At 41.4% G+C, this 25,776-nt stretch overlaps 1 protein-coding gene across 2 annotated transcripts in view; it reads right to left on the reverse strand.

The window, feature by feature from the left end:
• Positions 1–25,776, reverse strand: part of LOC137424589 (plasma membrane calcium-transporting ATPase 2) — a 361,066-nt gene that overhangs the window by 18,594 nt on the left and 316,696 nt on the right. For both annotated transcript variants that reach the window (XM_068112185.2, XM_068112187.2), the window contains exons 18-22: positions 19,554–19,745; positions 16,191–16,404; positions 14,284–14,495; positions 11,498–11,605; positions 396–578 (exon numbers count right to left, since the gene is read on the reverse strand). In XM_068112185.2, coding sequence (XP_067968286.2) covers positions 396–578; positions 11,498–11,605; positions 14,284–14,495; positions 16,191–16,404; positions 19,554–19,745 — 909 coding nt within the window. The remainder of the gene's footprint in view (positions 1–395; positions 579–11,497; positions 11,606–14,283; positions 14,496–16,190; positions 16,405–19,553; positions 19,746–25,776) is intronic.

Raw genomic sequence — 25,776 nt, forward strand, 5'->3', positions numbered from 1 at the left:
GAAACCCTCGCTTCCAGTTGGATAAATCGAAATAAAATTGCCCAAAAAGTCAAAAAGAGCAAACTTGCATTTCCCATCCAACCAAAACTGGTCAGTCATTCCTGTACTATTTCTTACATCAGATGTCTTTTCTCGATCTTTGACAGATATTTACGAAACATAAAAACAAAGTATGTGCTTTAGTACTGTATTGTTTGAACTGCTCTGGTTAAAAAGTTGATAAAAATGTCTAAAGCTTTCAAAAACTGAAACATCACAAACTGTCGACCTATGCAATCGAAAACTAAAGAAACAACAAAAAAACTTTGAAAATTGATTCACAATTGGTTATCCTCAGCAACATTAACAGGTTTTAAGCAATGAGAAGATGAACAATAAAAGAATGATCAACATGCCTGTGTCTGGATGCGGTTGAGACCACGGAACCATAAGATCTGGCCACGGCGAAGCTCCCGTTCGGCATGGTCGATTTCGTCCTCCTCCTCATCATCGTCACTTGGTGGTGGAAGTGAAGCTGAAGCCCCCCGGCTAACCGCCCCGAGGAATGGCAGTTTGTTTGTGGGCACAGTCGCGATCACCTGACCACGGGTGGACAAAACAGCTGCGCATTAACATCCTGCTGACAAAACCTATCAGAATCAAACATAGTAGTCTGTAGGCTTATGTAAAAAAAGCAAAATTTGGGGTAGATTCTTGGCATTCATGTTTAAACACATCGAGAAACATCACTGATTAAGAAAAAAATGGGTGCCAGTTTTGCCATTAACATTTAGGGCCATTAATTTTAGGGCCATTTAGGGCCATTTTTAGGAACATTTAATCCGTAACGTTGACTCCTGATTCATACATGTTGTACCTTTAAAAAAAATTATCCATCTTCAAGTTCTATCACTGCCCAAATAAATTTATATTGAATTACATGTTCTACATTATTTCTATTAAATGTTTTGGAGGATTGGTGAAGAGTGTTCGAATCATAAATATGTTGCTATTATTGGAATCCTCATATGCCAAAACATATGGTTAGACACCAAAAACATCTTCCTATGTCCATTGGTTCAAAAGTTATGGCATTTTACGTTAAAAAAAAACTCTGAAATTTGGTGGCCATTTTTGGTTTTTGCTAATTTCGAGTATTTCTAGTGCTCTCATTTTGTTTCCAATGAATTGTTGACCCCTATATATGAGTTTAGATAAAATGGAATAAATATTGTATGACATTTGAATGAATAGTATAGTTAATTGGCAAATATTTTTAAAGAAATTGAGTTTTGGTGGTGGCCATTTTGAAATTCAAAATGGAGGCCCTAAATGTTAATGGAAAAACTGGCACTTTTTTTTCTTAATCAGTGAAGTTTCTAGATGTGTTTAGACATGAGTGCCAATAATATACCCAAAAAAATGACAAACCTGGAAAATGTTACATAAGCCGATAGATTATAGGCCCGGTTGCATAACCCATCCTCTCAAGGAAATCCCCAAATCTTTCCTTAAAGTATTTCCTTAGCTTTGACCTCAGGAACATCCTAAAGTTGATATACAAATATTCCTTAAATCCTTCCTTGGAATATAATTGATTAGTTCTTCTCACACACCCAACCTGTCCACCAAGTTTCATCCGAATCCGTCCAAAACCTTTTAAGATATCCTGCTATATATCTTCGTCTTCTTTTTTGCCCTAACTCTCGATGGTGAAGAATCACTTTAAAAATTCTCAGATCCTGATCCGAGGGATACCCTGTTCACAAATAAACAGACAGACAAACAATCAAGAAGGCCTCAGGTGGTAGCCTGACAGGTATGATGAAAATCATTAGTCACCTTGAACTTTGACCTATATAGTCGAAAAACATTGATGGCCTCACTTTAATCCTTTGGAATCCTCTGGTATGTTTGATGAAGACAGCTGAAAGCGTTTGTGAGTTATTGCACTCACAGACAATCATACAAACAAACAAACAAACAAACAAACAAACAAGGAGTCAGGCTGACAGGTATGATGAAAATCAAGACAATCAATAAATTGATTGATTAATTGTGTAGTTAAAATAAATAAATAATAACGGTAAAATCATTAATTTATTAATCAATTGGCTAATAGCATACCTAAACCACCACTGTTTCATCTGAATCTGTAACTTATGGAAAATTAATGAAGTAGTTTTTTTTTTTTTTTTTTTTTTTTTTTTTTCTATACAAGATCGAGGCTCGTGAAAGAGCGAACATTAATCACACAGAAAGACAAACCGACACATAAAACATATAACATAGGGAGCGGTAGACAAGATGGGGAGAGAGGGGGAAGGACACAAACACAACATTTGAGAGCAGGGACCGAGAGACATGGAGACATCGAGAGATCTGAGAGAGGGCGAGGGCTTTGGGGGGGGGGGGGGGCGTGGGAAGGGGGCGGTGGGAGAGGTATAAAACATATGGACACTGCCAGGACTTACAGGAAAGAAGTTGGAATTTCAAACAACGTGGATCTGGGGTGAATTAGCGGGGGTAGAAAAGATCAAGGTTTTGGATGGGGGAAGATAAGAGATGGTGGTGAACAGCTGTTTTAAAGACCTGGAGGGAGGAGTGGGATTGAAGGGAGTGAGGGAGTTTGTTCCAGAGGCGGGAGAAAAGAGGAATGAAAGAGTGAAGGTGAGCAGAGAGCCGAGATTTCGGCAGTTTAACCATCAGAGGGTTGCTGGCAGATCTTGTGCGACCTGTAGGAATATTTGGGGGACAGAGCACAGAGAGAGCTGGGGGTGCAAGGCCGGAGAGGAGTCGGTAGAAGACAGAAAGACCACCTACCTGCCTGCGGTGAGTGAGTGAAAGGCCCTCAGAGATAGCTTCATCGCGGGAGATTCCAATAATTCTGAAAGCTTTGGTTTCAACAGCGTGAAGCCGAGCTAGGTGTGAGGCAGGAGCACCGGCCCATAGGGGAGAACAGTATTCCATTGAGCTGCGGATGAAAGCCTTGTATGTGGTGAGGAGCTCAGGTGTGCCGAGGAAGGACTTCGCACGACGGAGGATGCCCAGTCGGCGACTGGCTTTGGAGGCCAGCTTGGAAATGTGGTTTTCCCAAGAAAGATCATGGCAGATAGTGAGACCCAAAATCTTGAGCGACAGAACTTCTTGGAGAGGATTGTTGAGAAAGTAGATGGGAGGGTTGTCCAGTCGATCTTTTCGGAGAGACATAGTAAGAGTGTGAGATTTGTCAGGATTGAAAGACATGTTCCACTTGTTTGACCAGTCTGTGATTTTGTCCAGGTCTTCAGAGAGTGAGGAGGCAGCAGACTGCCGATCTGAGGGAAGAGGAATGGAGCGGCAGAGAGTGGAGTCATCAGCAAAGAGATAGAGAGGATTTTCGAGAGAGTCAGAGAGATCATTGATGAAGACCAGAAAAAGCACGGGGCCCAGAACACTGCCTTGGGGAACTCCAGCCTGAACAGGAAGAGGAGATGAGAGAAACCCATTCAGGGCCACACGTTGACGACGACTAGAGAGGAAGTCCGCCAGCCATGCGTGGAGATTTCCATGGATACCAAAGGAGGAGAGTTTGGTGAGCAGAGCGGGGTGCCAGACCGTGTCGAAGGCACGTGATATGTCGAGGGAGACAGCTCTAATTTCCTGTTTGGCATTGAGGACCTCCATCCATTGTTGAGACAGCAGAAGCAGCATGTCCAGAGTAGAGTGACCTGGTCTGAAACCAAATTGATGATCAGAGATCAAGCCATTGGAGAAGAGGAAAGATTTCATATCCGAAGCAATGATGGATTCCATGACTTTGCTGATAATTGGGAGAAGGCTGATTGGTCTGTAGTTGCTAGGATCTGTTTTTGCACCTTTTTTGTGCAAAGCGGTGATGTTGGCTGATTTCCAAGCAGATGGCAGTTGACCTTGAGCAAAAGAGAGGGTGAAGAGAACAGAGAGAGGGTGAGATAGAGCAGCAGAGCAGGATTTTAGGACCCGTGGGCTGATGCCGTCGGGTCCAGTTGCAGAATCAGAGTCAAGGGTTGACAGAAATTTTTCCACCTTGTCAGGAGGAAAGGACACGGAGTCCAGGAGCAGCAGGGTACGACTGGGTATGGTGGGTACAGAGAGGGATGGGTTTGGGACACAAGATTTAGAGGCAAACACAGAGTTGAGGCATTCAGCTTTTTCACGTGCGGAGTCAGCCGTGTAGCCGTTTGAGGTAAGGGAGGGGATGGAGGGGGAACAAACACCAGAAACGGATTTGACCAGACGCCACCAGGATTTGGAAGAGGGAGACAGATAAGAGAGTTCGGTCTTGAGAATGGAGAGATATTGTTTCCTGGCTCTCCTGAGGGTGGACACACACTTGTTTCGGGCTTTGTGAAAGGAAATGAGATTTCCTTCCGTTGGATTTGCTTTCCAGGAGACGAAGGCAAGTTGTTTCTGGGCAACAGCCTCACCACAAGATTCCGTGTACCATGGATGGGAGGAAGGGTATGACAACTGAAGACGAGATGGGATAAATCTGTGCATGAGAGAGAGCAATTTACTTTGGAAGAATTCCCAGGATGAGTTGATGTCAGAGGTGGTAGAGATGGGAGACCAGTCCAGATGATTGATGGCTGCTTGAAGACCGTGCCAGTTGGCCTGAGTGAAATGCCAGACTCGTCGACGCTGAGCAGGCTCCCTGAGGATGGTCAGAGAGATGTCCACTTTAACAAGGACATGATCAGATGATCCGATCGGAGCAGAAGAAGAGCAGCAGACATTTTCAGGGAAGTTAGTCATTACCAAGTCCAGAAGAGAAGATGTTCCGTTGACTGAGATCCGGGTCGGGAAATTGACAGATTGTGTCAGTCCCAGTGAGTCGCAGAAGTCCTTTGCTGAGGAGCCATGGCTGGTGAATCGAAAAATTAAATAATTTACTGATTAATTGGTTAACCAATAAATCAAAAATACCCTTTATAGCCACATCACTTGGACACTGTCATGTCTAAATATCAGCTTCCTAGCTCAAAAGGTGCCTGAAATATTGCCCAGATGAGAAAATAAATAAACGATTGATTAATTGCATAATTAAAATAAATAAATAATGAACGTAAAATAATTAATTTCTTAATCAATTGGCTAATAGCATACCTACATCACATATTCTGTTTTGTCACACTTTACGCATTGGTGTTTGTACCTCCATCATCCTGACAGTCTAATTGAGATATTGCCCAGATAATTTATTAATCAATTGGCTATTAGCATACCTAAACCACCACTGTTTCATCCAAATCTGTAACTTTCTGAAAAGTAATTAATCAAATAATTAATAGATTAATCAAAAAAATCACAAATACCCTTTACAGCCCAATCACTTGGTCACTGTTGTATCGAAATATCAGCTTCCTCGCTCAAAAGGTGCCTGCAATATTGTCCAGATGAGAAAGGAAATAAATAAGTACATAATAAATCGATGATAATTAAGTAATTAATCAATTCATTAATTAATCAAAAACTATAAAATAGAGTTTTTGCCAAAGCACTTACACACCATTGTGGCCAAATTTCAGCTACCCAGCTCAAAGGATGGCTGGGATATCACCTCGACAAACAAACAAGAAAACCTTGACCTTTGACCTATGTCGTCAAAAATATTGACAGCCTCAGTTTTGTCCTTTGGAATCCTCTGGTAAAGTTTGACGAAGATAGCTGAAAGTGTTCGCGAGCTATTGCTCTCACAGACAAACAAACAAGAAATACGTCATGCAGAGTACGATATAAAATCCACCCCTCTGCAAAATAATGTTGCCATTGATACATCAAATTGTCCATTTCATAAGGATTAAAAATGACGATCTTCATCAAAGCTTGGGTCAATCGGATGAAAATTGACGATTTTTCAGATGAAAATTTATGATTTTAGAAGTTTGACTTTGAGCTTATGACCTCAAAATAGTTGGTTTCCCAATTTGATGACTCAATATGCAATTGCTGTTCAACTTTCAAGTCAATCGGATGAAAAATGGCAATTTTAGAAATCTGACCATTGACCTCAAAATCAATATGCTTCTTGCTTATGATCAACTCGACCATTTGGTGAAGTTTCTTGAAGATCGGTTTAAAATTGTGACCTGTAGGCGATTGACATCCAGACAAACAGCCAGAATTACAGACCAGACCAACCAATATACCGTACTTGCGAATGTTCGATTTCACAAGCAATGAACAGACAGACAGGGCTGAAAACATAACCTCTGTCCACCTTCGGTGGCGGAGGTAATGAATGAAAATTTGGATACTCAGTCCGATCATGCCTTCGCCATTCCAATTTCCCTTTTCTTATTTTTACAATTCAGTAAAACTAGAATGCAACCCTGAGAGTGCCACCTGAATTTCACAAACACCAAAACATTTTGGCAATAAAAAATGTGAATAAATATACCCTTGTAGCAGAAAAAACATTCAGTTGAAATGAAGGTAAATACCGATTAGATCACCTTTCACAATGGGAACAAGAGAGTTCAGAGAAAATGATACCTCACACAGTGTTCAACTATACTATAACACTAGCTGAATGCACCCGGCGATGCCCTGGTTCTTTTTGAATGAATTTAATCTTCTGTACAAAAAAGGAATAAAACGCAGCCTTGCAAAGCAGCGGAGTTTGTCTATCCGGCCGCGGCCGCATTTCATTCATTTACTACTATAATTCAGCTTTTACGCGTGGCCGTAGAAGATTGACTACTATAATTCAGCTCAGCGTTTAATTGCGAAATGGGCCCAGCCCAGCCGAGGCGGCCTCGATCGGCCTCACCACCTAGCCGATAACCTTCCCGGGGCCCGTCCCGACATTTTTGGTTGTTTTTGAATGAATTTACTACTATAATTCAGCTTTTACTCGCGGCTGTAGAAGATTGACTACTATAATTCAGCTCAGCGTTTAATTGCGAAATGGGCCCAGCCCAGCCGAGGCGGCCTCGATCGGCCTCACCATCTAGCCGATAACCTTCCCGGGGCCCGTCCCGACATTTTTGGTTGTTTTTGAATGAATTTACTACTATAATTCAGCTTTTACTCGCGGCTGTAGAAGATTGACTACTATAAGTCAGCTCAGCTATTAATTGCGAAATGGGCCCAACCCGGCCGAAGCGGCCTCGACACCTAGCCTATAACCTTCCCGGGGCCCGTCCCGACATTTTAGTTCTTTTTGAATGAATTTACTACTATAATTCAGCTTTTACTCGTGGCCGTAGATTGACTATTATAATTCAGCTCAGTTTTTAATTGCGAAATGGGCCCAGCCTGGCCGAGGTCATCCTCGACCGGCCTCGCCACCGAGCCTATAACCTTCCCGGGGCTCATCCCGACATTTTTTTGTTTTAGAGGTTTCCTCCTATCTTTCACCATTCAGGAGATTAGCGCGTGCAGACAAACAAACAAACAAACAAAGGAAAAATCGGTCAGGGACCGAGGACTTGCCGGAATGTACTTTTTTATTGGCCATTTTGGACAAATATGGCGGCCAAACCACGTGACCGATGACGTCATCATTATTTGTTTTCTAAACTAATTTATTCCTTGATGATGCTCAAGAAATTTCATCTTGATCGATGAAGTTTTGTACTTGTCGAATTATGATGTCATAATGGAGGAACCTATGACATCATCATTAACATATTTTATTCCCCATGGGGAGTTCTTTACAATGAGCGAGGTCTCAAATTTTTCGATTCAGCACTTTCGGAGATATAGAGGTGCAAAGTTTTTTGGTTTTTCCAAGATGGCGGGCGAACCACATGACCGAGGACATCATCATTAACATATTTTATTCCCCATGGAGAGTTCTTTACAATGAGCCATGTCTCAATTTTTTTCTATTCAGCACTTTCGGAGATATAGAGGTGCAAAGTTTTTTGGTTTTTCCAAGATGGCTGCCAAACCACGTGACTGATGACGTCATCAATTGGGCACAGTCTATTCCAGGGCAAGACAAATATGTGTGTGAAGTTTGGTGATTCTACGTTCAACGGCGTAGACGTAATGCTGCGCACAGACAAACAGATGAAAAATCGGTCAGAGACCGAGGACTTGCCTACTTTCTTATCATCCATTTTGGACAAATATGGCGGCCAAACCACGTGACCGATGACGTCATCATTATTTGTTTTCTAAACTAATTTATTCCTTGATGATGCTCAAGAAATTGCATCTTGATTGGATGAAGTTTTGTACTCGTCGAATTATGATGTCATAATGGAGGCACCAATGACATCATCATTAACATATTTTATTTCCCATGGAGAGTTCTTTACAATGAGCCATGTCTCAATTTTTTATATTCAGCACTTTCGGAGATATAGAGGTGCAAAGTTTTTCGGTTTTTCCAAGATGGCGGCCGAACAACATGACCGATGACGTCATCAATTGGGCACAGTCTATTCCAGGGCAAGACAAATATGTGTGCAAAGTTTGGCGATTCTACGTGCTACAGTGTAGACATAGTACTGCAAACAGACAAACAGATGAAAAATCGGTCAGAGACCGAGGGCTTGCCGGAATGTACTTTCTTATCATCCATTTTGGACAAATATGGCAGCCGAACCACGTGACCGATGACGTCATCATTATTTGTTTTCCAAACTAATTTATTCCTTGATGATGCTCAAGAAATTGCATCTTGTTTGGATGAAGTTTTGTATTTGTCGAATTATGACGTCATAATGGAGGCACCTATGACATAATCATTAACATATTTTATTCCCCATGGAGAGTTCTTTACAATGAGCCATGTCTCAATTTTTTCTGTTCAGCACTTTTGGAGATATAGAGATGCAAAGTTTTTCGGTTTTTCCAAGATGGCGGCCGAACCACGTGATCTATGACATCATCATTAAGATATTTTATTCTCCATGGAGAGTTCTTTACAATGAGCCATGTCTCAATTTTTTCTATTCAGCACTTTCGGAGATATAGAGGTGCAAAGTTTTTCGGTTTTTCCAAGATGGCGGCCGAACCACGTGACCGATGACGTCATCAATTGGGCACAGTCTATTCCAGGGCAAGACAAATATGTGTGTAAAGGTTGGCGATTCTACGTACAACGGTATAGATGTAGTGCTGCGCACAGACAAACAGACAAACAGGCAGACAGACAAACCAACCGATCAACATACTTGCCGGAATCTTTTCCGGCAAGTAACAGACAGACAAACCAACCGATCAACATACTTGCCGGAATCTTTTCCGGCAAGTAACAAAAACTTTGATATATATATATAGGAGTTGGAGAGCGAGGAGCGAGGGGTTGGAGAGCGAGGAGCGAGGGTTTGGAGAGTGAGTGGCTAGGGGTTGGAGAGCGAGGAGTTAGGGGTTGGAGAGCGAGGAGCTAGAGGTTGGAGTGCAAGGAGCTAGGAGTTGGAGAGCGAGTAGCGAGGAGCTATGGGTTAAGGTGATAGGAGCTAGGGGTTGGGGAGTGAGGAGCTAGGGGTTGGAGAGTGAGGGGCTAGGGGTTGGAGAGTGAGGAGCTAGGGGTTGGAGAGCGAGGAGCAAGGGGTTGGAGAGCGAGGAGTGAGGGGTTGGAGAGCGAGGAGCTAGGGGTTGGAGAGCAAGGAGCTAGGGGTTGGAGAGCGAGGAGTGATTGGAGAGGAAGAGTGAGGAGCGATTGGAGAGGAGAGTGAGAAGCAATTGGAGGGGAGTGTGAGGCATTGGAGAGGAGTGTGAGGCATTGGAGAGGAGTGTGAGGGATTGGAGAGGAGTGCGAGGAAGTATTGGAGAGGAGTGTGAGGAGGTATTGGTGGGGAGTGTGAGGAGGAGTGGGATTGGAGAGGCGTGAGGGTGGAGAGAGGAGAGTGTCAGGTGGAGAGGAGTGAGGGGTCACATATGTGAAATAAATAAATTGTGGGTGGAGAGAGGAGAGTGTCAGATGGAGAGGAGTGAGGGGTCACATATTATGTGAAATAAATAAAGTGTTCATTACACCATTTCTAGATCTGATGAATTGCCAGTAACCATTTTGTAAAATTTAATGTGCAGCATCGAAATCAAGATGTCCAAATGTCACACACGTCCACGCCCATGGGATTCCCACGGGTGACCCCACTCGTATGTATGTATATATATATATATATATATATATATATATATATATATATATATATATATATATATATATATATATATACATACATACATACATACATACATACATACATACATACGTATGTATATATATATATATATATATATATATATATATATATATATATATATATATATATATATATACAGTATATATATATATATATATATATATATATATATATATATATATATATATATATATATATATATATATATATATATATATATATATATATAGAAGATATAGATTACATGATTACAAGGATGATTATTACATGATTACAAGTCATATATAGAAGATAGATTACAGTACTGTACGTCAATTTAACTAAAATAATGATTTTAATGATCAATTTTTAAAAATCTGGAAGTTTGGTGCTATTAAATTAGTCCAGAAGCAGTCCAGAATACCACCATTATGCAACACCCCATTTAACTTTATTTAAATTTAAGTCCTGCAAACCTGGAGGCTCTTGGAAGTATTATGCCAGACAATTTGTGTTCTACAGTGTTCAAGTATATAATTAAATTTAAATCAAATAAGGATTGAGAAAGTCGTATTAATAAATTAATTCCGGAATTTATTGCCATTTTCCACAGTATCTATTACATCACCCTATCTAACAAATTACATTAGCACCACAAATGTGCTTGTGCTGTGTGTGCTGTGTGTCTGTGTTGCTTGTGCTGTGTGCTGTGTCTTGTGCTGCTTGTGCTTGTGCTTGCTTGTGCAGCACACATGCTTGTGCTGTGTCTGTGTGCTTGTTGTTTGTGTCATTTATCACATCCTTAAAAACAGTATTTTCCTGTTTGGAATGATTTTCCATTTTCTTTGACTGTCAGGCAGGCAGACAGAGGCAAAGAGTCATCTCACTCCTCTCTGCACATGCGCAATCAGGATGAATTCACAGCCAAAGTATGTTAAAACAAGACTTTTTTTTGGGGGGGGGGGGGGGGGGGGGGGATACAGAATGAAGCTAACACATTGAACATGAAAACATGCACAGACACATAAAACAACCTAACCTAACCCCGTCTTCCTCTTTATGTTCAAAATAATACATTCAATTTAAATAAGTTGTTCCTCGATCACACACCGACGATCATAAACTGATAAGATGGACGGATGGATAGACAGACATGAACCAATTGTTGAACACCGCTTTACACTTTGCATGTGTGGGGTAATAAACTTGGGATGATAATCCTTTTCTATGCATCAATACAACACATTATTCTGGGTACTGTTATAATTACATGTAATGTTCAATATTTATATCAGGTATGAATTGAACAACAAACAAGAACTCCAAATAAGTGCATTACCAAATATAGTGCAATAAGTGCATTAAATGAGTGCAATACCAAATAAATAAGTGCAGAGTTCCAATAATCTCACCTGGCCCCAAAGAAGCTCGCCGATGCCAATGAACACACACCAGAGCCACATGTCAAGAGAGAGCGGAACACAGCTGAATGGTTTGCCTCCAAACTGCACGATCAGAACCTAGCAAGTCGGCAACATCCCAACCATCAAGTTAGTTTACATGGGAACAGGCCAGCCCATATGTCTACTAAATGGTGTGATGGTGTAGCACCATTCTATAGTGTTTTTTATGACAAAAAAAAACAAAAATTCCGACAAATTAAACTTTCATCGTATACGAGGCATTCAATGATTTCTACAAACAGGATACTCACACAAGTCCATGACATAAAATATAACTAAGCATATACAATGCCTTCAGAAAGTATTCACACCCCTTGACTTTTTCACATTTTGTTGTGTTACAGCTTGAAGTTAAAATGGATAAAATTGAGATTATTTTGTCACTGATCTACACATCGTACCCCATAATGTCAAAGTGGATTTCTTTTAATTTTTACAACGTAATTAAAAATGAAACACCTAAACATCTCATTTACATAGGTATTCAACCCCCTGAGTCAATACTTCGTAGAAGCGCCTTTGGCAGCGATTACAGCTCCAAGTCTTCTTGGGTACGTCTGTATCAGCTTTGCAAATCTGTATTTGGGGAGTTTCTCTCATTCTTCCTTGCAGATTTACTCAAGCACTGTCAAGGTGGATGGGGAGCGTTGGTGAACAGCAATCTTCAAGTCTTTCTACAGATTCTCAATGGGATTCAGGTCTGGGCTTTGGCTGGGCTACTCAAGGACTTTCACGTTCTTGTTCTGAAGCCATTCCAGTGTTGCTTTGGCTGTATGCTTGGGGTCATTGGTCCGGTTGCATAAAATTTCCTTATCCTTAAGGAAAGATTTACCTTAAGGTACACTGTGATTTCTTAGCGAAGAATTTCCTTAAGGGCTGTTGCACAAACAACCCTTAGGAAATTCTCAAATAAGGATTTCCTTAAGGTTGAGGAAATCCTTAGGAGCCATTGCTGTACTCGGCAACCAATCAGATTGGAGATAGGAGGAGTCCAAAAGCAAAAACACGTAATGAACACGTGATTTAAATGACGCCAGTTATATTGCTACATACACGCTTATTATATGTTGCATTGGGAACATAATATGTTCTGGGGAACATAATTAGATGATGGGGAACATGGGGAACATAATTATATGAGCATATTATGCTTCCGGGTGAAGGAGGAATAAAATGATTCTTGTGTAAACTTCATTTGATTCTCATTGAGCATTTCATTGTAAATGCGTTCATGTGTGCAGTAAATGTTTGGAAACTTTCTGAGAATGGTGAAAGTGCGAAATTATGAAAGTGAAATATGGACGTGAAACAACAAACAGAATAGGATGTCATGAAAGAGTGAAAATGTTATCGAGGTCACTGTGCCGCCATTCAAGCATGTTTCGCAATGTACAATTATTTTTCAATTGCGGAAGTATTGTTCTATCAGCTTCTTCCATCATGCTGTGATAATTGTCGTCTTCACGACAAATTTCCACAAGGAGCGCCTTTTGGAAACTCAAAGTTTAGTGTCGAAGGATGGGGGGTTTAGGAGGGTGCTCCCTTGAGTTTAAGGAAGGTTTTAAGGAAAAACATGAATATTAGTACATGCAACCATCCTCAAATTAAGGGTATCGTTATGGGGAAACTTAAGGAAATATTGAAGTAAATCTTCAAATCTCTCCTTAAGAATGTTTCATGCAACCAAGCCATTGTCCTGTTGGGACGTAAATCTTCGCTGCAGTCTTAGGTCTTTTGCACTCTGAAGCAGGTTCTCAAGGGTTTTCCTGTATCTGGCTCCATTCATTGTTCCCTCTATCCTTAGAATTATCCCAGTCTCAGCCACTGAAAAGCATCCCCATAACCTGATGCTGTCACTACCACCAAGCTTTACAGTAGAGATGCTGTTAGATGGATGATGAGCTGTGCTCGGTTTCTGCCAGATGTAGCGCTTTGTATTCAGGCCAAAGAGTTCAATATTTGTCTCATCAGACCACAGTCTTTTGCCTCATACTCTCAGAATCTTTCACATGCCTTTTTCTAAACTCCAGGCATGCTGTCATGTGCCTTTTTCTCAGGAGTGGTTTCCATCTGCCCTCGGATTAAGGTATGAAATATGAGGGGTGGGGGAGGGAGGGAAGGGTGTCTTAATCGAGCATTATGTGATTAGGTCTTTTGCACTCTCGCACTGTTGAAGCGTTACGGAGCATTACATGGGGGTGGGAGTGTCAGATTTGGGCAAAAAATGTTTAAAGTGGAATGTATTTTTTGAATGGCCCCTAACACACACACACACGCACGCACACACACACACACACACACACACACACACACACACACACACACACACACACACACACACACACACACACACACACACTCTCTCTAACGCTTCTATGAGAAGAAAAGTGACCACAGTGGATGAATATCACAGGTATTTCAAAAGCAAGGTGTAAACCACAGTCCTGGCAATAACAGCTGAGAGTTATTTTACACATCCTTAGTGATGATCAGTTTCAGATATATTTGCTCTCCTTTCATGGAGAACATCAGTATCAAACATTTTCTTCAATACTGTCATTAACACAATGGTTATTGGTTCTGAAACATTACTTTACTGCACCAAACTCATTTTGGCCCTATATTTGGGATATCCCGACTTGTTTCCCAGGGGTTCACCGATACAGCCTCCCCTTAAGAGCAACACCAAAGGTAGGTTTGGGTATTTAGGGTAGAAGGAGACCTTTAGACCTCACCTGCAAAACAAAAGTGCCCAAAACAATAAAGCAGAAGATAGGATTGCGGTGGATTCCATCAAAAACATTACGCTCTCCATGTATTTTTCGTGCGTTGATCTCATTGAACAGCTGCATCATGACAAAAGTATTGAACACCACAGTGTAGTGCACCGTAGGTGCCGCATGCAATGGGGCATTGCGGCCAGTGTCGATGTCCAAAATCTTTTCACCTGGGCATGCAAAATAAATGGTAACAAAGTGTTGGGAGTGTAAGCATAAAATAGTACGATATTTGTCTTATAATCAAAATAAAGGTGTCTCATGTAACCTCGAATTGCAATTTGGTAATGTGTACATCTTATATAACATTTCTGGTCAAATTGGACATAATCCAATTGCTTTCCTTTCATGGTCCACCATAACACCTCTCCCTCACCCCCTATTTCCCCCCAAACTACCCCACTACCCAATTTAAATCATATAATTTATGCAATATTATGTCCCACCCCTCCCCCTCTCAATCCCCAATAAAATCACGTCGACAATTATACACGCCGTTTCAACATTTTGGAAAGAAAACATGAACCTCGAGATAACCGACCCCCCAATGTAAGGCCAACCTGTAATATGCCAATCAGAGAATTACAATTTTTATGGAGACAGAAGTCATATTAAATTTAGCAAAAATAAAGGAAATAGTTGTGACAGGATTATTTCACACAGCTTTAGCCCTATAATGTGGTATCTCAAAAGTATCTGTTATTATATCTGCCCACATGAAAACTGAGCAGACACTTAAAGTTAAGCATCGTTTTAAATTGTTATTTTTCTCTACAAACTGCAGTCACTGGAAACAAGTCTGCATGTGAAACAGTTATTCACAACTCGGGTTTGTATCACGAAAACACAACTTTAAAAAATAATGTACATTATCATAACTAGCAACGGTACCCACCCTATGGGCGGGGCTTCAATTGGGAAGCCCAAATGAAAAGGCAAAATATCAGAAATTGAAGGCTTTTTTTATTTTAAACGATTCATATAAACATCCATTGAATCATATCACATGCAAATCATCAAAATCTAAACAGTACATGGCGCCCATTTTGAAAAAAGATTGAATTCTGCAAAAGGGAAGCGGCTGCTACACGTCTTTCTCAGTCGCACGTTTATGTGTGAAGAGTGCGCACCGAATCTAACACGGAAGCGGCCACTACACCTGTTTCTCAGTCGCTTTGCACACGCTGCCATGTTACTTCGGAGCTGCACGTTTATATAAGAAGAGTTCGTCAGGAGTCGATCTACTCTCTCCTGGTACGTAGAATAAACAGTATTTGTAGAATTTCAACAAAAGCCACATCACTGTTCATATCGGTAAATATTATTCCATCGTGTTTGGAAAAATGGAAAATTGGAAAAACAATATAGCCTATTTTACTCCCAGTCCCTGGTGTTGGGCTAGCGGCTAGGGTGCCGGCTTAGGATCCTAGGATCCTGGGTTCGAATCCCGGTCAATCGCTGAATTAACGCCAGGGGGGTTGACTCAGCCTGTCATCCTTCCGAGGTCGGCAAATTGAGTACCAGTTCACTGGTAATTCCCTGCTTGTCATTAAAGGCGGCAAAAAGGGTTGGCGTCAGGAAGGGCATCCGGCCGTAAAACATTGCTTCAAAAAGGGGACCGAAAAACAACAACAACCACGGTTCCCGAAAAAGGCCAACCCCCGCTTGCGGGGAAAAAATGGCCTCTAAAGGTGGTTTTTTTTTTTTTTTTTACTCCCAGGGGTCCCAGGAATACCCACCCAAAATATTGTTGCGATCGGTTGAGCCGTTTTTGCGGTACCTTCGAACGGATGGACGGACATTTGGTGAATTATAGTAAGATGAATACTTTTTAGAGATGGTAATACATAATTTTGGTGGTATACCAGCAAAAAGGAGAGTGAAAATAATGACAAGCTGATAGATCGCATGCCCAAAAATGTTCTTCAACATGGTCCGTGAGATTAGAGGTTCGTCTCGTCCATAAGGCATTCTTCGTAACAAAGCCTCTGTAGGCGGTTCGGTAGCAAGGGCAAGGGATGCCAGTGTGTCCATGATGAGGTTTACCCACAGCATCTGCACAGCTTTCAATGGAGAGTCCTGAGACATGGAATATAAAGAAGTGGACATGATCACAATTAGCGGCAACGGCAAATTCACTTTGACAAATGAAAATGTGGAAACAAATTAGCATTAGCATACATCACAAACAGCAGCAACGGCATAATAAACTGAGAAGCAATTACTGCAATTTCCCAACTAGTTTCAAGTGTAATGACCAACAAAGTTTACTGCCATTTCCCAACTAGTTTCAAGTGTAATGACTAACAAAGTTTGAAATTAAACATCAGTGGATGCCAACTCTCAAAAATGTCACCTCGGGTTTCAGCTGACTTTTCACAAACAGGTGGACATATACAAGTTGTCAGCGAGACAGGTTCGTTGAAACCTCAGCACTCACTGTCTACAACAATGGCTGGCATCAAGTCGTGAACTTCTCAAAATATTCCCGACAGACTTTCGAGCCGACTTTATCGATCCTCTGATAACTTGACGACATTTGTCTTCATCACTGTCACCATGAAACTAAATTAGAATTCATGCAATGGATGCACAAGGGAACACAACCATGCAATAACTTTCTCACACAAGCTTCAGTTGGCAATATCAAGGCCAGGGTTTTCTGAGATGCCAAGGGAATCCTGCTGATTGACCATATGCTTCAAAAAACTACAATCAAAGGGGAATATTTTGCCAGCTTCATGTAAAAATTGCAGCAAGTCATCAAGGACAAACGCCAGGGGACGTTGACCAAATGTGTGCTCCTCCTTCACGACAACGCACTTATACACAAGGTCCATCTTACACAGATGACCATTCAAAAAGTATAACGAGATGTAGATCTATAATTTTGGTTCACGAGTTATCAAGTGACCACTATATTCGTCATGTGTGTGTGTCTGTCTGTGTGTCTGTCTGTCCGCAGCATAACTACCCGATGATATCATCCGATCTTGATGAAACTTGAGTGGAAGGTTGATATCATGATCTAGTTGTGTCCTGCCTAGAGTGGGCGTATTGCGCCCATTGTGGGCGGAGCCATGCCCGAAAAAGATGTCTTTTTAGGAGATAATCGAGTTCAAGCTACATCTTCTCCGAGGGGTTTGGTGGAATCTGACAGGGGTTTCGGTATTTGGTTAGGCCAATGTCATGTGTCTAGCCCCACGGAGCTCGATTTTTCATTTTCGCCCCAAGGTCAAGATCACAAGGTCAAGAAATGTCGAAAAGTCGATTTTTGATGGTTTTATTGGCCTGATATTTCTGATGCCATCTAGTTTAAAGGGAAATAAAACGAAAAATTCACAATTAATAGTTAGTTTGAAAACACTCGCATACTTGAAGCTTCAGAACGTTTATTTATATAAATACAGCAGCTAAAATATTATGCAATGACAAGTTTTGCTCGAGCATTGTTATGTCATCTACAATTTATTTCAGTGCTAGCTAAAGTACCTGCCATTGCCCAGGGAAACTCGTGCGAAGTTGAAAATATTTGTGAAATTACTATGTCAAGAGTGCTTTAACCTCAGCCTTTCCAGGGTAAAAAAGGAAATTGTAGCTTTGCCCAGGTAAAAAAGGAAATTGTAACAACCTCTGCCACCACCACCATGGTACACATTTATATAGAGAATTTACACTGCCCCGTGTGAGGCTGCAGCCACATAGCCTATGTTACTCCCCACACAAAGTTGCATTTTACCCCCAGTTTGAAGTTTATAACTTAAAAGATGCTGCCATGCACATAACACATAAAAAGAAAGAGAGATTTTTTTTGCCTTTTATAGGTATAGATTGCAATATTTTTTTAAATGTTGAGACATGCTGAATAGAGAAGGTGGATCAGACTCGGCAACGGTTGCTCGAGTGAGATGTGCATGGAAGAAGTTTCAGGAACTGAGTGGCGTGCTGAGGAAGAGGGGAGTGTCGTTGAAGCTGAAGGGAAAGGTGTATGCTGCATGTGAGAAGTGTTATGATTTATGGGAGTGAGACATGGGTAATGAACGTAGAGCAGCAACGAAGGCTGGAAAGGGTGGAAATGCGAATGGTTCGGTGGATGTGCGGAGTATCGTTGAGAGAGAGGAAGACAAATGATGAATTGCGAAAGATGATGGGAATCGAGCGTGTGATGGATGCTGTGAAGAGGAACAGGTTGAGATGGTTGGGTCATGTGTTGAGGAAGAATGAAAGTGACTGGTTGAGAAGAGTGATGGAAATGAATGTAGAAGGAAGTAGAGGACAGGGAAGACAGAAAGACTTGGCTAAAGGTGGTGGAAGAAGAAATGCGGGCATGGGGGATAACAAGGGGAGATGTAGAAAAACGGGCAAAATGGAGAAGATTGTTATGGGGCCCGCAAGGCTACCCCTCGCTCTAGAATGGAAAATGGCCTTAAAATGCCTGTTGTTGTTGTTGTTGTTGTTGTTTTGTATTGTTAAAATGTTGCTGAGGTGTTTAGCATTGCTAATAATGATGTAAAAACACAACTGATGGTGCCTTAAAGATCACAAATGATAGTGTATTAAATATCGTGTTAAAAAGAATACAAATCGAAAAAAAATAGAAGATAAAAAAGTCACTGAAAGAAGAAGAAGAAGGGGAGAAAGAAGACGAAGAAGAAGGCATCTCTGTGTCTAACTGGAGAAGTGACAGCATTCTTAACAGCCAGCGTATATACAGTTTAGTTACTACAAGTGGATTAATGTTGGTGATGGGAGATAAAGGATAGATCAACACTTCAACGGTCTCCATTTGTCAATTACCGCTTATCGTTAGTCATAACTACAAGTCCTTGCATTATTACAACAGGCCAGGCAAATCAGCATCCTTGGGCAATACCTCCTGATATTAGAATGCAGAACGTCTCATCGATCTGTGTCGCAGACAGGAAGCACAATGGATTAAATGAACAAAATGGTGAATAAGGTATGCTAACAGCCAAGGGCAGCAAGAATAGGCTGATGTTTCGGACATTACTCCTTCGTCAGGGCAAAGTTACAATACAGCTCCCTTTTTTGATCTGACGTAGGGATAACACCCAAAACATCAGCATCTCCTTGCTTCCCATAGCAGTAAGCATAACATCGATAAAAATTCTGCCGATTCCATTCATTGTTCATCCCGATATTAGGCCAGCCTTCGGGTGTATTTTTTTTTATTGAAAAGAAGAATTACTAAATGAGGGCACAATGACCTGTGTGATGCACGCTCCTGTGAAAGCCACAATGACGGCCACCACATTGACCGTAAGCTGGAACTGCAAGAACTTCGAAATGGAGTCGTAAACATTGCGACCCCACATGACGGCCTTTACGATGCTTGTGAAGTTGTCATCTGTGAGAATGATGTCTGATGCCTCCTTGGCGACGTCTGTTCCCGCTATCCCCTGTTGGTGAGACAACATTTTTTTTAAAGACCACCCCCACAACACTCAGTGCTTAGTCATGTCCCACGTGCAATTATCCAAGACTCCATCAAGATAAAAGCAACGACAAATGAGCAAACTTACTTCAATTCTGCACAAAATATTTACACGTCATGAAATAATCTCAACATTGATAAGATTCACGAAATTTATAAAATACTAGATTATAAAATGAAGGAGCTGGCTGGCAGGATGGCCAAGAAGTACACACACTCGCCTCGAAGTTGTCGGCCGAGCTATAAACAGTCATCGCTGGGTTTCGCAGGCAGGGTGGTTCATCAATGTGTGTGTCGTCCCTCGGATGGACGCTAAACTGGACGTCCCATCTGCCGGCATTAGTTGGTGGACGTTACAGATCCCACCGTGTCTTTCGCAAAGAGTATGTGAGCTATAGCAGGCACCATGAACAAATACAAAATTCTTGCTCTAACCTCAATCGAACGTCAGGCCTGGCGATCCCGTTCGTGAAAGATTTGGGCCAAGCTTTCCTGGGCCAACCCCACAAGAATGTGGAAATAATTGTAGCCATGAAGGAAGAAGAATCAGATCAAACTAGAACTGCGAGCAGTAATGATAGGCTTCCCGGCAAAATGGCCGCCATACCACATGACAGATGATATCATTATTTCAATAAATTTTCCTCATGGGTAGTCGATCACATCTGTAAATTTTGGTTTGAATCTGTAAAGCAGTTCTGGAGATATAGATTTTCAATTTCTTTCCTTAAATTCAAGATAGCCACCATACCATGTGACTGATAATGTCATAGTTTGCAAAAAGAAAATACCTCATGTGTAATCAATCTAACGTATGAAGTTTCGGATTGATCCGTTAGTCGTTCTGGAGATATTGATTTTCAAACATTTTTTCGTTAAATCCAAGATGGCCACCATAACACGTCACTGATGATGTCATAGTTCAGAAACATTTTCCTGATGAGGAGATGATCACACATATGAAATTTTGTATTGATCCGTTCAGCAGTTCTGAAGAAAAAGATGTTTAAAGGTTTTCCTTAAATCTAAGATGGCCACCATATCACTTGACTGAAGACGTCATAGTTTACAAATAATTTTCCCACATTGGAATGTAAACGTGTTTCAAGTTTCGTATCGATTGGGTAAGTGGTTTCGGAGAAGTAGATTTTTAAAGTTTTATTTTAAAATCCAATATGGCCACCAAACCACGTGACCGATGATGGTTTTTTTTCGCAATCTTTTATCCCCGTGGCAAGGCGATCATATTTGTAAAATTTCGCACCGATCCGTTCAGTGGTTCTGGAGAAGATGTTTCAAGTTTATGATGTCATTGGCAATGGCAGCCAATGTAAGTCAAAATTGCAAAAAAAAAATTAATGATGCACTAAAAGTTACATGCTATGTATAATGAGTTCAAGTTTTGTAGAGCTAGCTATAACAGTTTTGTCGGAATCGTCTCCACAAAATGTGTGAGAATAACAATAGTCCTTACAAGAACAATAGGCTTCCAGTGGGAATCTCACTGAAAGCCTAATTAAGTAGCTGGCCTACAAGATACAAGGAAGAACAACATAAGCTAAGAAAAGTATGACGTCAACGATTAATGAGGAATAAGAAAGAACCACCTTTGGAGGCCATTTTTCCCCACAGAGTAGGGGTTGGCCTTTTTCGGGCACAGTGGTCCTCTTTTTGAAGCAATGTTTTATGGCCGGATGCCCTTCCTGCCACCAACGCTGTTGGTCGCCTCTTGCGGCACACAGGGAATTACCAGTAAACTGTTACTCAATTTGCCGACCTCAGAAGGATGACAGGCTGAGTCAACCACCCTGGTGTTAATTCAGCGATCGACCGGGATTCAAAACCCTAACCGCTAAGCCAACACCAGGCTGTCAACGATTAATGAGGGACAGGCTGTAAGCATGAAAGCCGAAAAAGATACAATGCAAAGAAGTAAAGGTAATTACAACATCTATTCCACAAAAACTAAAGTGGCAGTAAGTTAATGATTGGAGATACAACCATAATAATTGGCAATGCTCCATTTCTAGTTGGATTTCTAGTTGAAAACTAGAAAATACATTTCTATTTGGCAAATACCCTGACCAAACACTACAAGTTTGCACAAGGTATTTTTAACAAAAATAAGAAACATGAATGACATTCCTACTTTTTAAACAAATTCATGCAACTTCCAGGTGCTTACGGCAATGCAGACATACTATGCTGTCTATGACATCACCTCAAGTCAGAATCATTCAAACGAAAGAATAAAGGCATGTGGTACACATTGCTCCTGATGTAAATAAAAACAATTATTTAAATAAACCTGCTTTTTTTTTTCTTTTTTTTTTGTATACAAGATCGAGGCTCGTGAAAGAGCGAACATTAATCACACAGAAAGACAAACCGACACATAAAACATATAACATCGGGAGCGGTAGACAAGATGGGGAGAGAGGGGGAAGGACACAAACACAACATTTGAGAGCAGGGACCAAGAGACATGGAGACATCGAGAGATCTGAGAGGGGGGGGGGGCATGGGAAGGGGGCGGTGGGAGAGGTATAAAACATATGGACACTGCCAGGACTTCCAGGAAAGAAGTTGGAATTTCAAACAAGGTGGATCTGGGGTGAATTAGCGGGGGTAGAAAAGATCAAGGTTTTGGATGGGGGAAGATAAGAGATGGTGGTGAACAGCTGTTTTAAAGACCTGGAGGGAGGAGTGGGATTGAAGGGAGTGTGGGAGTTTGTTCCAGAGGCGGGAGAAAAGAGGAATGAAAGAGTGAAGGTGAGCAGAGAGCCGAGATTTCGGCAGTTTAACCATCAGAGGGTTGCTGGCAGATCTTGTGCGACCTGTAGGAATATTTGGGGGACAGAGCACAGAGAGAGCTGGGGGTGCAAGGCCAGAGAGGAGTCGGTAGAAGACAGAAAGACCACCTACCTGCCTGCGGTGAGTGAGTGAAAGGCCCTCAGAGATAGCTTCATCGCGGGAGATTCCAATAATTCTGAAAGCTTTGGTTTCAACAGCGTGAAGCCGAGCTAGGTGTGAGGCAGGAGCACCGGCCCATAGGGGAGAACAGTATTCCATTGAGCTGCGGATGAAAGCCTTGTATGTGGTGAGGAGCTCAGGTGTGCCGAGGAAGGACTTCGCACGACGGAGGATGCCCAGTCGGCGACTGGCTTTGGAGGCCAGCTTGGAAATGTGGTTTTCCCAAGAAAGATCATGGCAGATATTGAGACCCAAAATCTTGAGCGACAGAACTTCTTGGAGAGGATTGTTGAGAAAGTAGATGGGAGGGTTGTCCAGTCGATCTTTTCGGAGAGACATAGTAAGAGTGTGAGATTTGTCAGGATTGAAAGACATGTTCCACTTGTTTGACCAGTCTGTGATTTTGTCCAGGTCTTCAGAGAGTGAGGAGGCAGCAGACTGCCGATCTGAGGGAAGAGGAATGGAGCGGCAGAGAGTGGAGTCATCAGCAAAGAGATAGAGAGGATTTTCGAGAGAGTCAGAGAGATCATTGATGAAGACCAGAAAAAGCACGGGGCCCAGAACAGAAGGGATGCAATAGGATGCTATGGAATGATAGACCACCTGTTATTAAACAAGACCATACTTGAAGTTGCAATACAAGAAGAACTAAATTATCTTCAGCATGGATAGACGACAAAAAAGCTTTTCAGAGTGCCCCAACCCTAAATCCACATTGTCACTCCAACCCTAAACCCACATTGTCACTCCAACCCTAAACCCACATTGTCACCCCAACCCTAAACCCACATTGTCACCCCAACCCTAAACCCACATTGTCACTCCAACCCTAAACCCACATTGTCACTCCAACCCTAAACCCACATTGTCACCCCAACCCTAAACCCACATTGTCACCCCAACCCTAAACCCACATTGTCTAAACCCTAAACCCAAGAACTAAATTATCTTCAGCATGGATAGACGACAAAAAAGCTTTTCAGAGTGCCCCAACCCTAAATCCACATTGTCACTCCAACCCTAAACCCACATTGTCACTCCAACCCTAAACCCACACCAAATGCAAAGAAGTAAAGGTAATTACAACATCTATTCCACAAAAACTAAAGTGGCAGTAAGTTAATGATTGGAGATACAACCATAATAATTGGCAATGCTCCATTTCTAGTTGGATTTCTAGTTGAAAACTAGAAAATACATTTCTATTTGGCAAATACCCTGACCAAACACTACAAGTTTGCACAAGGTATTTTTAACAAAAATAAGAAACATGAATGACATTCCTACTTTTTAAACAAATTCATGCAACTTCCAGGTGCTTACGGCAATGCAGACATACTATGCTGTCTATGACATCACCTCAAGTCAGAATCATTCAAACGAAAGAATAAAGGCATGTGGTACACATTGCTCCTGATGTAAATAAAAACAATTATTTAAATAAACCTGCTTTCCCCCTAACCACACCTTAAAAGCCAAAAAATACAAACGCACACACATTCTTCTCCTATAATAATGTTTAACAGACACTGCTATGGAATTTACAAGATGCAGTGCATGTGCTGAAGCATGGAGAGAAAATTATGAAAAGCAAAGGATGACAATTTCAGTTTTCAAGCAAACTATACACAAGAAGAGCAAATGTTACCTGACATTCCCTCAAACGACATGCCATGCATGATGGAAAGCAAACCTATCACTCCGAGTGTTTAAACTTGTGGAATGAAACGTTGGTTGGCAGCCATGACCAAATTGTTTTTTTATTACAAAAATCGTCATCATTACCTCCGCCACACAAAGATAGATGGAGGTTGTGTTTTCACCCCTGTCTGTTTGTTTGGGCCCAGGATATCTGAAAAAGCTGTGGATGGATTCAGACGTATTTGATGGAGAGTTTGGATATTGGACAAGGACGAAATTACTAAATTATGGTGAAGATCCGGATTTGAATCTGAATTTTTTTTTAATGATTCTTCACCATTGAGAGATCGGGCAAAAAACGATATATAGCATGATATCTCAAAAAGTTGTGGACGGATTCGGACGAAACTTGGTGGACAGGTTGGATAAGTGACAAAGATGGGTTTATTAAATTTGGGTGAAGATTCGAATCCAGATCTGGATCAGATAATTATTTTTAAATGATTCTTCACTATTGAGTGATAGGGTTAAAAGGATATACAGCATGATATTTCAAAAAGTTGGAGGCAACTGATGACAAACCTTGGTGGATGAGTTAGTTAAGTGACAAAAACGAGCATTTTCGATTTTGGTTCAGGTCCAAATCCAGATCCGGCTTTTCAGTGGGATGCAAAACGTGGGAAGCATCTTGTGCGCTCCCCCGCAGAGACTTGGAGACCATCTGCGCTTGTCCTCGTTGGAGCAGGCTGAGTATCAGCCGCCTCGCCACACCATTCTCTTTTATTAAATTTCTCCCTGTGTCTGTATATGAGTCCGTATGGAGGGTCCCTCATTTAGGAATTTCAGTTTACCATGCATTCAGTATTATTGCCTGCATTATTTTCATTAAACCCATTAAACTTGTACGTTTATTTGTTTGTGTGTTCGGATAAACCCCCATCGCGTCCGTCCATGCAGGTAAGGACCTCGGTATCCCTCCCCCACACGTGCCAAAGGGATAACACCGCCATATTTTGGGGTATACGCCTTGGAGTTAAAGCTTGTTTTGGCCATCCGTCACCCTGGGGTCTTCACTACAGGGTAGACGCGACAATATTGTGCTTCAATGCATCTTTCTTGTACGAAACGTAGGTTTAAAACAATTTTTGGAAATAGGTCAAAAAGTGCAATGCTAAATCCAAACTGAAACGCAAAGTTAATGTTATTAACGTTTCATCTCAGGAGCAAAAACTGTTTACAAATACTCTGCTCTGTGTGGAATGAATGTTTGTGTTTAGTTTCTTCATCATGTGCAATGTCTATTATTGCCAGGTGTTGCAAAAAATGTTTACAGAAAGGCCAGCCATACAATCTAATGAGTGTTTTTGTGTTTCAGATTGGAT

Source organism: Myxine glutinosa, chromosome 4 (genome assembly GCF_964187855.1).
Source record: "Myxine glutinosa chromosome 4, kmMyxGlut1.1, whole genome shotgun sequence".
Taxonomy (NCBI): Eukaryota; Metazoa; Chordata; class Myxini; order Myxiniformes; family Myxinidae; genus Myxine; species Myxine glutinosa.